The following is a 14,246-nucleotide window of genomic DNA, read 5'->3' on the forward strand; positions in this document are numbered from 1 at the left end:
CCAGCTCATGCCATTGAAATCCCGCACCAACAGGAACCTCCATGGTGAGTCCTTAGGTTTGGGTGGGGAAGGAAGATGCAGGAATGACTCTTGCAAGCAGAGCCGCTTGTGCAATGCACGGTGAACTGGACTGGAGAATGACCTTACTTTTTCCCCTTCCCAGGTTATTTTTCAGTCAGAGATCTCCCCTGACCTGTTCACATAACACCGTGCCAGCATAAGGAAGGGAACTATTTAAAACAGTACAAGGAATGTTTCCATATGCCAAATCATGGTCCGAATCTCATTGACCTTAAAGACTTGTGACTTGTTAGTGTCGTGGGAACCAAAACAGGTACATATCTGAGTTAGATCCTCTTCTAACTGCTAGGAAGGCTGCAAAATGATTTTTTTTGCAGATCTAGGACAGACTTTCCCTTACATACGTAAGACTGTGTTTCTGTAATTTGCAATCTCAGTAAACCACTCCCTCTTGTCCTGTTGCTTTGGAGGGCCCCTGGCTTTGGAGCTGCTGGGATCAAACCAGAAACAACAAACACTGAATTATTCAGATATCCTTGTCCAAAGAAGAAAGTTGCACCCCTAGCAGGCATGCTTCAGCACAACCACAAGTGCAACAGACCCCATATATTCCAGGGAAAACTCTTCACTTGCTCAAGGTGCCTGTCTTTCATGGGATAGCTTGGAGGCAGGTTAAACACACTAGGTGGATGGCAAAGCAAGCTCTAAAGAAATTTTAAGCGCAAAGAGGAAGAACAGAGACATATTGTCCTCTTCCCTTGTTTCTCAACTGATACTCATGGTAAGAGAAAGAAGCTGCAAGGTCCCAGATTTTCAGTGAGTTTGGTACAACCTGGGCTCCCTCAGTTTGAGGGGAGCAAGCCCCACACCTAGGCAGAGATGAGGATAGCCACGGTGTGCAGTCCCTGCCTTCCACAGCACGGTGCTTCCCCAGACCCCTGACTGTCATCCTAGATGGGAAAGGGAGAGGGGCCAGTGGAGACAAACAGTCCTAGGCAGTGATCGGGCAGAGGAATAGGAGCCAGGGGAGTCCATGTAAAGCTGCTTACCAAAGAACACGCTCCTGTTCTTGTCACCCCTACAGGAAGATCCCCAGACTTCACAACCTGTCCAGACTGCCAAATTCTTATTATCGTCATTACAAAAATTTGTACCGCTTAACAACATTTTTAAGCTACTGCCAGGGCCAGGGCACCTTACATGCTAACGTGAGAAAAGCATTCAGACCCTCGCTTTAGAGACAGGATCAGAGCAACTTGCCCAGGCTTCAGAGCAGATCAGTCTGAGCTGAAACTAGGAATCTTCCCCCCAGACTCCCTTAAGCACGCTGCTAGACATCACTTCTTTTCTCTGTCAGGCTTCCAATATATATATTAAATCCAGACACAGTTGGAAGTGACAAGTGCAGAAGCTGACAGCGATCTAACAGCGCGGTGCCTGGAGCTACGTGGGTTGTTGTTTTCGCTGTTTCTCATGGCTTTATTTTCTCCCCTAGTGTAAACAGGAAATGAATGAAACGTGGAGGTAGCTCCTTCTCCCTGCGGAGAATGACAACAGATTAGATTGCAGTGCAGGAGCCAGGGAGAAGTTCAAAGTGTTTGCTACTTAATGGAAAACTTGCAGGCTACTATAGAAAGTTGTTGGGTGATTAATTGCTGTTAAAGTCTAACCAAAGCAAGCGGGCCCTAAAACCAGAGGAACAAGGACTTTTCCCAGGAAGAGCCAATGTCTACCACACAAATCCCTTCTTCATTCTGTGTAAGAAAGAGTGGGACTCAGAGCCGTGAGGCTCACACGTTATCCTTGGACATGAAAGCACACTGCCCCGAGGCTCAGCCCCGTGACGTGTGTGTGCAGCCTGCCCAAGCTTGGTGCCCAGCCGTGTATCCCAGGAAGCCTCACAACTTCCCATCCTTTTCTCAGCAGCTTCTGCTGCAGGATCAGCTCTGCTGCTCTCAGAGCAACAGCTGAAACCCCTCAGCGTAAAACTCAGCACATCCTGGTATACCAGAATCAAGCTTGGGTTACCTTTGTATGGCATGTCTGCAACCCCATTACTCAGTAGCTCCTGCCCCATAGCTGGGGTGGGGTTGAAACATCTCACAGAGGGACAGGGCAAAGCAGCAGAAGCCAGAAGTGGTGCAGGCAGCCCCAGGTCTTCTATCCCCAGTCATCTGCCCCCAGCCCCACTCTGGGGCCACTCAGCTGACACAGTGCTGGGACCTGGCCCTTCTCTGAGGGTGCTGCAGGAGCAAAGAGCCACTAACAGCTCCTCAGGTGTTGCATTGGAAGAATTTTCACAGAGTCCCTGAGAAGGCTTTAGATACAGCGCTAAGCTGCACTGAATGTGTAAGGCAACTTTCCTGGCGATGCAGCCCATCTCTGAGCTGAGCGCCCAGAAATGAGTTAGGTAGGGCTGGGGAGCTCAGGTTCACTCCAGAAACACAGGTTCACACTCCGGACAGGCAAGGAGGGTGCCCAGCAGCAGTAGAGGTCCATCCAGCACTGCACGGGAAGGATGCATATCATGCCAGACAGCCCATGCTATAAGTAAGAGTCTGGACTTACATCTGTTTTACTCCAACAGGTCAGCACCTCCCACTCTCTATTTGCTTCTGAGAGTGACAGTCTCTGGAAAACAAATGGATTTTTCCTTCTAAAGGAAAGCTCCAAGCACTCCCCTCGTCATACCTTGAGGCTCACAGTTGGTCCAGTTAAGGTTTAGATAATACAGTTCACTTGTGTGGCTATTTGCAACCCGGCTGCTTTGACCTTGAGAGGGACACAGGACAGATCTAGTCTTGGTGAAAACATCCCTATGCCACAGCCCATACATGGGATGGACACTACCATATAACGGGGCAGGCTCCTGTCCCAGCCCGTGCTTCAGCAAAGCACTCGGTTATGTTCAGCTTCTACCAGTCCAAGGGTATGTATGGAAATCACTGGCTGTTACCCTTCTTCCCCAGGATGGTGGTCACAAAGTTCATGTAGAAAAGGGGGGAAAGTGTGAGAAACTCCTTTTCCCGTTCCTTTCTTGCAACTACAAGACTGACGCAAAGAATCTCCTCTTAAAAGAGAAGCAGGAACCTGAAATCACAGCATGAAACCACAGAGATGGGAGCCTGCCATGAAGGGCTTCTGTATCTGTCTGAGTGCAGAAACCTGGCAGGTGGGATGCTCACAGCATCCTCTCCTCTGGGCAGGACATAACATAGGGCTGTGGAATGGATAGGTGTTCAAACGCTGATAGATCTCCTGTCCTGGGAGAGGCAACCTGCTACCGGGAGAACCAGGCTTACATTTCAAATACAGTTCCCAAAGCCCCATATGGGAGAAAAGAGCCTGTCTGGTTAATCTGTACCCCTCATCTTCTTTAGGCTTGTTTATTTTAGCATGGTAAAGGGCACCAGAGTTAAACCACTTTTGAACTACCAAAATCACAAGTTTCTGTCTCAAAGCAACCTGCCTTAGACATGGGGTAGCAGTCAGGCAGGCTGCAGGCAGAGGCCATCCCTGCGCAGCTCTAGGGCAGTCCCTCTTGCCCTGGGTTTGGGAGAAGGGTGTGTGCTGCAGAGACTGGGCACGCAGCACTGAGCCTGCAGGTAAGCTCAGCCCCATCGGTTCTCCCGCTCCATCCAACGTGGCTGGGTTGCTTTGGGTTCGCCCCGCAGCCTCTATGTGTCAGAGGCAGGTGCTGGATGTTTCCCATCTGCTGCCATTTCCATTGCCAGTGGAAAGCACAGGTCCCTTTATCACGTCACAACCTGACCTCTGCAGAAGGCTTTGTTTGTTTTCCCAGTGTGCCAGGGCTGCAATTAGCCAGCAGAGCAGGCCAGTGGCACCTGCATGGCAGAGCACCAAGGGATACGAGGGAGCAAGCTGCCCCTTATCAACCTGGGGGCCCTGACCTCTGCTCCCAGGCAGGGAGAAATGGCAACGAGTCAGAAACCACAGACATCATCCTAGCTTTGCACTCCTGAAGATGAGGGTGTCTCCCACAGGTCAGGACAAAGGGTAGCACAAGCATACACACCCTGAACTACGAGAACCCCGGCAGCCAGTGACATTTAGCACAAATGGAGACTCGCAGGGGAGTGAGTGGCCTCCCTAGGGAGAGTCCATCACCATCATGCTTCCCTCAGGCTGCAGCAATATCCCCACCCTCCTTCATCCCCCAGATGCTGGGAGCACATCCCCAGCTCCAGCCCTCTGATGCCTGGGAAGATGGCATAAACATTTCCTGAATGCTGTTGTGCCTCAGTTTCCCCCTCCTCACCCGCGCTGTGGCCTCGCAGTGCTGGAGCAGACGGACAATCTGCAGGGAGGTCAGCCCTGGTGCATAACGGGGAGCTCAGGGTAAAAGTCCCACACGGCTGCTCCCTTGTGAGAGCTCCCATGGCCAGAAATAAACTCTCTGCAGGCCTGTGCAGAGACAAGAGACTGGATGAAAGAGACATTTTTTTTTTTTAAGAGAGAGCAGGAAGGAGTAAAGAAGAGAGGCAGAGTCCAAGGGTCCAGGGCTTGGCCCTGCCGTTCAGATCTGAGGCTACCAGAAATGCTGGCTGCTCTTGAAAGGGCTTCCTGCTTCCCCCTTGCGTTGCAGGCCTGCAGCACACAGATCCCACCAGCCTCGAGCTAATTTGGGCTTGCTGGGGAGAGCACGGAAACACAATGGGGACAGGAGCGAAAAGCAACGGGGAGGATGACACTCAGGAGACTCATCCTTATCAAGGAACAAAATCATATCAAAGGGGAGCCGCGGAGACTGGGAAGAGCCTTTTGTAAAACCCGCAACTGAGTCAAATCCTGCTGTTTTTACACATTGGTCCCCTGGGAGCCCTATCATGAAGATTGCCCCAAAAGAAGCTCCTGTGCCAGGTCAGGCCACTTGCTGGATGCGCTGCTTGTGCATCAGTAACGCACCCACTGCACAGTCATCGTTTTCCCTGTGTGTGTGCTTTTTAATTATGGTTTTTGTTTGCAGAGTGTCTCTTATAGAAAGGACAAAACGCATTACTCTCAGATTATTAAAATTACACTCAGAGTTTCCCAACTGCTAATTACACCCAGGCAGCAGCATCACTGTAATTAAAGCTGGGACGGCACGTCCGGGGAGCTGGGAGCCCAGCTGTCCCCTTCCCTGCACCGCTCTAACCAGACTGGGCTGGCCAGATCCAGGCTCAGCCACACCATGGGCTCAGCCTGCCCAGGCTACGACCCCTCCCGTGACATACAGACACTGCCACTGCTGCACCCCGAAGAGAGATGATGCACACACACAAGGCCAGGCACCTCCTCAGCACCAGGCTGCGGGTGCCCCTGCACCAAGTCTGCCCAGGTTACTGCCCAGCACCTGCACTGAGCCTGCTGCATGGGCTGGGGGAGTGAAGGGAAAGGCCAAGCCATGGGGTTACGGTGTTTGGGGGAAGAAAAGAGGGCTTAGTTTTGTTTCTACTACTGAATGTTTGCAATAAATCACATCGCCCATCTGAGCCTCCGTTCCCTTGGATGTAGAACAGGGACTGGAGGCTTCCCTGTTAGTCAAGGGGCTCTGGGGACAAACTGCAGGGAAGTGTTCCTGCTGGCTCCCCCCTCACACAAGCACACACTTTAAAGCCTGTGGCATGCCGACAGACTAGGGGGTGAGGTGCACAGGGGAAGATGGGAATCCCTAGGGAGACTACGAGGCCCGAAGAGCTGAGAGACAGCAGCTCAGCAGTCTACAAACCTGTGAAGTCAGGAGCTCGCTGGAGAACCAACCCTGCCTCTGCACTGCTTGGTCCTGGGAGAAGAGCGACCGCAGGTGTGTGAGCAGCCCTGCCAGCAATGCTCACAGCAAAACACCTGCCCTGAGCTCAGACACCTCAGAAATAGAGCTCTCCAGAGCACAGCTGGGACCAATTAAGCTTCAGGCAACTGGGGGCTTGACACCAGCACTGGCCTCCCACTGCCAGGTGATGCTTTGGAGGAGAAATTCCACCTCCAGGAAGATGGAGCACTGATTAGGGAAAGTAGATAAACACTGCATCTGTTTCAGGATGGGTTTCCTTCCCACTGAAATCCCCAGAGTTTCAGTGCTCAGCAGGATGCAAGCACATTCTTAAATGATTTCCTGGAGCTCTGGTTTCAAAGACCAGCCCCTTCAAAAGCAATAACATTCCAAGATCAATAGCAGCCCCAGGAGAGCTCTGAGCATGCCGGCTCCAAAACCACTGAGCTATCACTAGAGCCAGTTATGCTATCAGATGCTGTGGCACAAGTCTACCTTGTCATATTTAAAAAGGCTACTAAGACTTCCTAAGCAATCAAGCTTAAGCAGGAAAAAAAAAAGAGGAAAATTTACATTTCAGAAACAGCACGACATGCCTCTGCAGTATATCCTGCAAACTTGCAGTGCTTCACAGCGAGCAAAGCAGCAGATGCAGTTCATAAGCAAAGAGGAGCAGGGCTAACGGACCCCTGGATGTGATCCAGAGAGCGAGGATACATTCATCTGTTCCTCAAACAGTTTTGTTCCTGACTCCCTGAAGTTGCTAGTAAGAGGTTCGGGGAAGCAGAGACCAAATATTTTTTTTTCATCCAACACAAATTACACATGAAGAATGAATAATCAAATCTTCACGTGGAAAAAGCTTAGAGTGGGGTGCCCTATGGATGCTAGAGGTATCCAAATGTATTTAATTGTGGCCCAGTAATGAAATGGCACAAGATAATATACGGTGCTAGCAAAGGGTATCAGGAAATTTTCGAGGAGCTTGTGGAAAACTTGAAAATGTCTGTGAAACAGTGCAAATAAGGGCAAACAACATTCAGCACAGAGAAATGTGTAATAATGCCTGGCTGTGATAAACCAATATTGATGGATTTGAGCTAACAGCTCTTTTCACCACCACTAAATCCCTAATACAGATTTGTGGAAAAAATGCAGCAAGAAGAAAGCAAGATTTTGTCAGCTCCTGATTCACCCCCTCTTATTTAGAGCTTATAAATGAATCTGGGTCTGCAAGAAGGAGTAGTATTTCTTTAAAAAGGATAAAGAGGACAGAGTCGGAGTTAAGAATCAAAGCTGGCAAGCCAAGCAACAGCTATAGAAGCCATTCGAAAAATAACTTACCTAAGAAATTGCATAACAAAAAGATTATGCCCAACAACCTATACTTGGATCTAAAAACAAGTGTTCTGTGATCTGGGGCATTCGCTTAAGTAAAGCTAACTGTAGCTCCCCTTGGAACAGCACTGAAATCTATCCAAATAGGAGAATTCCAATTCTGACAGAGGTCTGTATTTTCGTCCATTAAAACATATGTGCCACGTCAGAGCACGGGAACGCAGTGCCTGGAAAGCAAAGGCAGGATCCCCGAGAGCTTCAAGCCTTCCTCGCCCTACCTGGAGCCCTTATCGCCCAGCCTCATCTCACCTCCAGCCTCCACAGAGAGTCACTGCTCCCCGCTCCATCCACCCTACAGACACACCTGCGCGCTGCGATCCTACCTGGAGCCAAGAGGGATTTTCCGAGCAGGCGGTGCCGGCATCTCAGGGGGCCTCCCAGCGCCCCCCCAGGGCCTGGAGCCTGGCCCAGGGGAGAGGAGAGCCTCTCCTCCAGAGAGCAGGGCTGTCCCCCTGCGGGGGAGAGGCTGGGGCAGTCCCAGTTCTTGTGCTGGGCACTAGATGGCACAGACGGGAGGGAATTTCAAGGTAGCCAGCCTCCGGTCAGATCCGTGGCTTTCCAGACGCGGGGGCCCGCTGGTTGTCCAGAGGAGGCAGCTGCCACGGGGGGTGCTGGCAGTGGCACCCCCCAGGGCATCCCCTCTGTGCGGCACTGCCCTGCTGCGTCCCCTCAGCATCCCGTCGCGTCCAGCCAAAAGGTCGGCCGTCCTGTGCCGAAGCTGGAGGGTCCTGCAAGGGCTGTGCCCTGTGGCTGTGCTCCTGCACATCACAACAGGCTCCCTGCTTCGGGCACACAAAGATCTTGTTCGTGGAGCAGCCCCGTATTTGGCTCGAATTGCATCAAAAAGAGAGGGGAAACTGTCCCCAGGGATCGACTGTCCTGTTCCACTGTCAGACTGCACCTTGGGCACCACCCTACAGGATGACAACCACGACACAGCACCAGGGAGCACAGGGAGGGATGTCAGGGGCCAGGAGCCCCATCAGCAGTCCCTCTGGGCACAAGGCCAGCACCCCAGTGCCCTCCTTTGCCCTATGTAAAGGAGGGAGGCCCTGGGTCACTGCTCTTACAAGCGCATTTCACAAGGTAGCTCCTCCAAAGCAGCTCACTCTTTTCCCTCTGGTATCCATCCCTTTTGGCACCGATGACTGTGATCACCGAGGCAGGACCTTTGTCCAGGAGCCTTCCCAACCTTACCTGCCTCGATTCCTTTAAGGCGTGGATGAAATTCCTTACAAGTGAACTGTGTGGCCTGATGCACTGAGGCAAACATGGGCTAAGCCACACAAAAGTGCTGCGATAAGCACAGGAAAGGCCAAAGCATTTTTTACGGTGAGAAAACAAGGAGGGGAAGGTGGAAGGTTGTGTGCTGGCCTCTGCTGTTCTGACAACAGAAATTCACTTCACTTCAAAGGTTAACACAGTTAGTGCATCTGGTGAAGATGATAGACTCTGACAGCCTGTCTGGAGAGGCTCCATCTGTAGCACCACAGGAGGGAAAGCCTCTGCAAGGATGGCACTGAGGGAGCAGCAAGCTTCGTGCACGAGACAGAAGTGGCACAGGTGGTTGTTATCTGAACCAAACCTGAAGCTGGCAAAGCCTGAAAGAACCCCTGTGCTAAGCAGCCCAGCGGTGCCAGGTATTACCGACCCAGGTAAGGCTCCTAGGAAACGCCTGTTTGCTGGAGGGAGCAGTGCTGGACAGGCAATGCAGCAGCCTTCTTGTACTCCCCTACTACTCTTTAAGTACTTAGGTTATTATTATTATTATTTTTTTAATCTGAGATGTCTTTTTACATCAGGATATAGAGGGAGAAAAACTAGTTAAGCTGGGAAGAAATAGGAACAGGTGGTCACTTTTCCAGGCCTGCCATGATCTGCAAACAAGTTTTTAAAGACAACCTTACACAGGAGAGAAAGCTCACAGGTGCTTGCCTTGGTGCCAAGCACTGCTCAGCCTCCAGTTCCTTCCCACAGGTGGTTTCTGTGTGGCACCAGCTGAGATCCAGCGCTCTGTGCCGCGAGGACACGTGGCTGCTGGCACTGTTACGCACTGCCTCTCATCATACGCACCCAATGGCCGCGCACCCTGGTCCTGTCCCACAGGATTGTTGTCCCCAGCCCTGCTCTTGGGTGGGCTTGGTGATACTGCGGGTTTGTACCAGAGACCCCACAGAGAGGAATTTCCTTCTCAGTGCCTTCCCCTGCTCCCAGTGAGGGCAGAGGGAGTTTTGCCCCAACAGAAGCAAGCACACGAGTGGGGTGTCTGCTCTCTCATGCTCCCTCAGCCCATTCTGTGCTTGCTCCCACCGAGTCTCTGATTTTCAGCCTCCGATACAAGGCACTGAGCTCAGCCAGAGCCTGGGGCTTGTTTCACACACACAACACTCACAGGCAAGCCTGAATTTCCAACCCTGTCAGTCTAATGGGGACTCTACAGATCAGATCTTTCTCCAAATTACAGAGGCTGTTGGAGAATCTGAAAGGAGAATCAGAGGTATCGTTCTGCTGAACAGGAGGACGTCTTACGTGCCATCCTCATGGCTGGACTCGCTTCACTCTGCCAGAGCCAGTGAGACAGTGAGAGCTCTGAGCACCTCACACAGCCGCCTCTCAGGCCAGCTGCCTGCCTTTTCATGTGCAGTGCTGGAGTGGATCAGACCTCCACAGTCTGGCTGTCTGGCCACAACCGTGGCCTCCAGCGCCAGGTCCACATGCTCCCCTGGAGACCTCTGGTTGTTCTCAGTGGTTTAGCACTGCACTAAGATGCTTAGACCCAATATAATCTGTGCACTTAGCAGTTTCAAATGCCAAAAGAAGATTAACAGCACCAGGCGCTGCCTTCAGCCTCTCCTGTAGGGGTTTAAGATGATTTAGCTCTTTTATGGAATTTTAACTCCAGCCCACAGCCTGAAATTGCAGAGGTCCCTTTTAAGCCAGGTTTTTAAAAAGCTCTTTAGAAATATTTTTATGAGACATAAAAAAAGGGGTCCCAGAGGAATGTGCTCCAAGATGAGATGTTTCTGCTGCTGGAAATGTGAGAGCTCCATGGCTATGGCACAGTTTAAGTCTATGCAGGGTTCTCATCTGCTGTTTCTCCTTAGATCAGGAGAGCATTGCTCCTTCAATGGTATAATGTATAATAATGTCTGGAGAAGTCCAAGGGCATTCCCCTATACCTTCCATAAGCCTTGCAAAATCATCAGCAGGTGAGGAGCTGCTGCTGTGCCCCAAAGACAGGTGGCTGAACAACAAGGCAGCCCCCTGGGACCCCTGGCTTCCCCTGGAGGTGCCAGCTCCCGGCATTGGCTTTGTTAGCTGCATTTGCTCTGCGTGTTTTGATTTTACCGCCCCACTTTACAGGCTGATCAAAAGCACAAGGGCCTTATGCTGTTGCCTTTAAAAGCCTCCTGCTGATCCCAGTGATGCTCCCTTCCCTTTCTGTAGGGCTTCCTGTGGGTCTTGCAGATTCTCTAGGGGAAAGCAGAGAGCTGGGAAGGACAGAAAACATCTGCAAAGCACCCACAGCGCCAGAGTTCAGTTCTGCTGAACTGCTGCAGTGGCTGAAGTGCCTGGGCAGAATGCAAGAAGAGTCAGGGGCTTCCCACCACCTCCCTCTGAAAGCCCATGTGGGGCTGGAAGAGATACCCCATGCTGCGGGTATGTGATACGCTTCCTGAGTGGGACAGGATGGGATGGGAAGGGCAAGGCCTTTGTGGTGAGCCTGTCCGGCCCCAGTGCTTCCAGGGCTGTGACGAGTATCTCCGGTGATGCTTTCAGAGCTGCTTGCTCTGCCTTTCTGCCAGGCGCTACAGCCACTGCAGCAGTTCAGCGCAACAGACTGTGCGTCCAATCCTCACAGCATCCAGCTTCGCAGTCCAGCTTAATTGAATCAAGGTAAAACTCATCTAGATAAAACGGGTGCAGTGTGCTCCCAGAACAGAGATAAGTAGAAATCCTCCACGTACCTCAGATATCTCATTAATTCATCGTGAAAGTAGTGGAAGTTTGGAATTCTCCTGTGCAAAGAAGTCAAGTTAATGCCATGCACCACTGGAGAGGACTGGTGACCTTCCCTGTGCTTGCAGCAATGGTGTCCAATTTAACTGTGACCACAAGATCATGGGTTGTTAAGGTTGTCTATGCAGGCAATATTGAAGCCAACAAATCTGCTTTCATGTGCCCCGTTAGAACTTGATTAATTTGCTTATAATGAGCAGACCAGTGTCCGTGATTACTTAGCAGAACTCTGTCATTTCTAAAGCCCGTTACTGCACAGATGCATGCCTCGGACCTGGAGCACCAGAATACTTAAGGGGCCTCATGGGCCACAAAGACAGCCCCAGCTGCAAGAAGCAAAAGGCTTAAGACCTAATTAATATTACATGGGATACTGTTACCATCTTTCCATCAAGTGGAGAGTCTCAGCAGCGCGTGTCTGCATGCAGTTACTGCTGCCAGCACTGATGCTGTGGGGACTGCCCAAGACCGTAGCCCGACTGACACTGTGTTCATCCTTCCTCTCCCTACCTCCATGCACTCTGCACTGCCATTAAGGGGGTTTCTTCCCTAAAGCTGTGCTGCTGTGGGAAGGCAGACCTTCTCCAGGTCCGTGCTGCTTTGTTCAGTCAAGGGTTTACAAGTGGCTGGGTGATGAAGCTCCCCATGTATGTTTCCCCTGCCTGCAGACAGACTGGGACAGAACAGCATGTGCACTTGCCCCCAGATATGACAGAATTAAACTTGGAGCATGGACTAGCTCTTTGCAGGTATTCACCCAGGACTACAGCTCCCTCTTCTCCAGGAGGCTTGGGTTTGAGGGATCTGCCAACAAGCTCAAAGCCACTCCAAGAGAAATAACAACTTGGGAGCTGTGACAAGCTGGTGTGCAGGCAAGCAAAAGCTGAAGTCATAAACTGTGAGGCAGTAAATGCAGTGCCTGGCAGCTCAGCTTCACCACCGCCTTAATCCTCTTTCCTTTCTTAAATGCTAAATTAATCAATTACATTTCCAGCCCAGCAACAACAGGCAAAAATGTAGCCTTCATCATATACAAGGCAAACATAATTAGGATTGCCATTCAATTCCAGCTTGACCAGCATACAAATGAGAACAGCCTCAGCACGCGGGCGTGCTCAGCACACGTGGCCGTGTGCGTGCCGGGGTCCTCGCAGGCAGGGGCAATTGGAATTACAGTCACACCACCAGCCAAAGTTATTTCAAGGAAAAGGGCTGTGGCGTGAGCTCTGGCTGCAGCAATCCAGCTCTGCAGTCTCTGCTGGGAGTGCCATGGCTCCAAGCACTACCCGAAGGAGGCAAAGACACATTATACAGTACAAACTCAAGGCACCCCACCAGTTGTTCAGGGAGGAAGCCACAACCTTCCCATACACAGCCCATGAGCCCAATCCCCCAGCCAAGCGCTGCGTATGCCACAGGCCCTACAGGGACGAGATGATACAAAAAGCGAGAGGCCTTGGCAGCCTGGGGCCATGGTGCCAGCGCAAATTATTTCTGCAATCAGAAGGGGTGAGCAAATACTATCCCCTCCCCAGTCTTCCAATGTCACTGTCACCGAGTCACAGGGGGCTAAGCTCACAGGGCAAGGGCAAGAACAAGCCAGGAGTGTTCAATGAAAGCATCAGCTCAAGGCTCAAAGGCATTTGAAAAAGCAAAGTTAGTGCTAGGAGACAGACAGAGCAAAACCACAAACCTCACTGTGCTAGCCGGTAGCTCTGGGGTGCATCTGCATCCCCATGGCTCTTGTGCCAGCTCACTAGAGCCTACAGCAGGACTAGAGGAGGGGCAGGGAGCTGATTAAGGATGATCTAAGGTCTGAAATGGCTTCTGCCCGAGGGACGGGTGAGCAGAGCAGAACTCTTCAGCCCGGGGAACATAAATGTGGACGTGATGGAGGTTTATCATTTGAGAATGGCTTTGAGGAAATGAATAGAGAGTGACTGCCTGCTGTCTCTTCCATGATTTTAGTTACAAAGAATCAGATGAAAACAGCAAGCGACAGATTCAGGACAAAGTAAATATTTCTTCACACAACACTGCTGAGCAGTGGAACTCACTGCTGTGAGATGCTGTGTGTGCCCAAAGTTTGCTCAGGATGAAAAGAGTTTTAGAAGAAAAAAAGTAAAGGATGATTAAATAGAGAGATCCCTACCTCAGGAAATTCCTGAGCTATGTATAGTTATTGGTTAGGAGAATATTCAGGAGAACACCAGCCTGCATCCCTCCTGTTCTTCTGCTTCTCCCTAGGCATGCTCTATTAGCCACTGCTAACACAGGATCCTGGGGGAAAGAGACCTGTGGTCTGATCCAGGGCAGTCGCTCTTCTCTTTCTGGCACTGACCTGAGCTCTGCTTACTTGTCCTAAAGGCCAGGAGTTGGGAATGTTCCCATTACTGGACACTGGGATGATGACAAGGAGATGTGCTTGCAGCACAGAATTTGAGTGAATAGAGAGAGGATCTCTGTTTGCTTTCTATTTTCCCATTCTAGATGTAGGAGAGACTTTTGGGGAAAACTAACCCAGCTACGCCGCACCCAGCTAGCTGCACTTAACAATATCATATATACCTGTATTTCGGTTTGAACCAAGTTAATACCTTTCTGAGAGGTGCTGGTATATCTGCTGGGATGGGGTGGAGCAATTCCAAGCCTCAAGCTCACATTTTGTGGTCTTTTAGCCTACAAAGAGCAGCCAGCCAGCCGTTCTCCCTCAGTAGAGCCAAGCCCAGCCTTGGCGTGTTTCTCATTAGCTCCTATTATTCCCGCTATTGTAGTGTTTCCAGTCTTAAAGCACATAGACGGGAGACAGCTGAACGGCTCCCACAGTTGTTTGTTTGCTAAGAGGATTTGATCTGTGGCAGGATATTTTCAAGTCACACACAGAGGAGAAGGTATCCTGGTAACAATACCATCCTCTGAGCTGCCTGCTCGTGCTGGTTCTCCTGCCGCCTCAGAACAACCCGCACAGCCTCATCCCCGCCCAAGCGTAAACTGCAGATTATGCTTCCTTCCCCTGACTCTCTGAGATAAGGCG

The 14,246-nt window shown here is 51.0% G+C and overlaps 1 protein-coding gene across 7 annotated transcripts in view; it reads right to left on the bottom strand.

Moving 5' to 3' along the window:
* GGT1 (gamma-glutamyltransferase 1) overlaps window positions 1-14,246 on the bottom strand; it is a 66,276-nt gene that overhangs the window by 25,785 nt on the left and 26,245 nt on the right. The window contains exon 1 of one of the 7 annotated variants that reach the window (XM_080560062.1): window positions 7,516-8,466. The exons of 4 other annotated variants lie outside the window; for them this stretch is intronic. In XM_080560062.1, the coding sequence (XP_080416188.1) occupies window positions 7,516-7,556 (41 nt within the window). In that variant the 5' untranslated portion in view covers window positions 7,557-8,466. 2 more of the 7 variants (XM_080560065.1, XM_080560058.1) reach the window with 2 other exon arrangements.

This window comes from Anser brachyrhynchus, assembly GCF_964034855.1.
Source record: "Anser brachyrhynchus genome assembly, chromosome: 17".
NCBI classification, from domain to species: Eukaryota; Metazoa; Chordata; class Aves; order Anseriformes; family Anatidae; genus Anser; species Anser brachyrhynchus.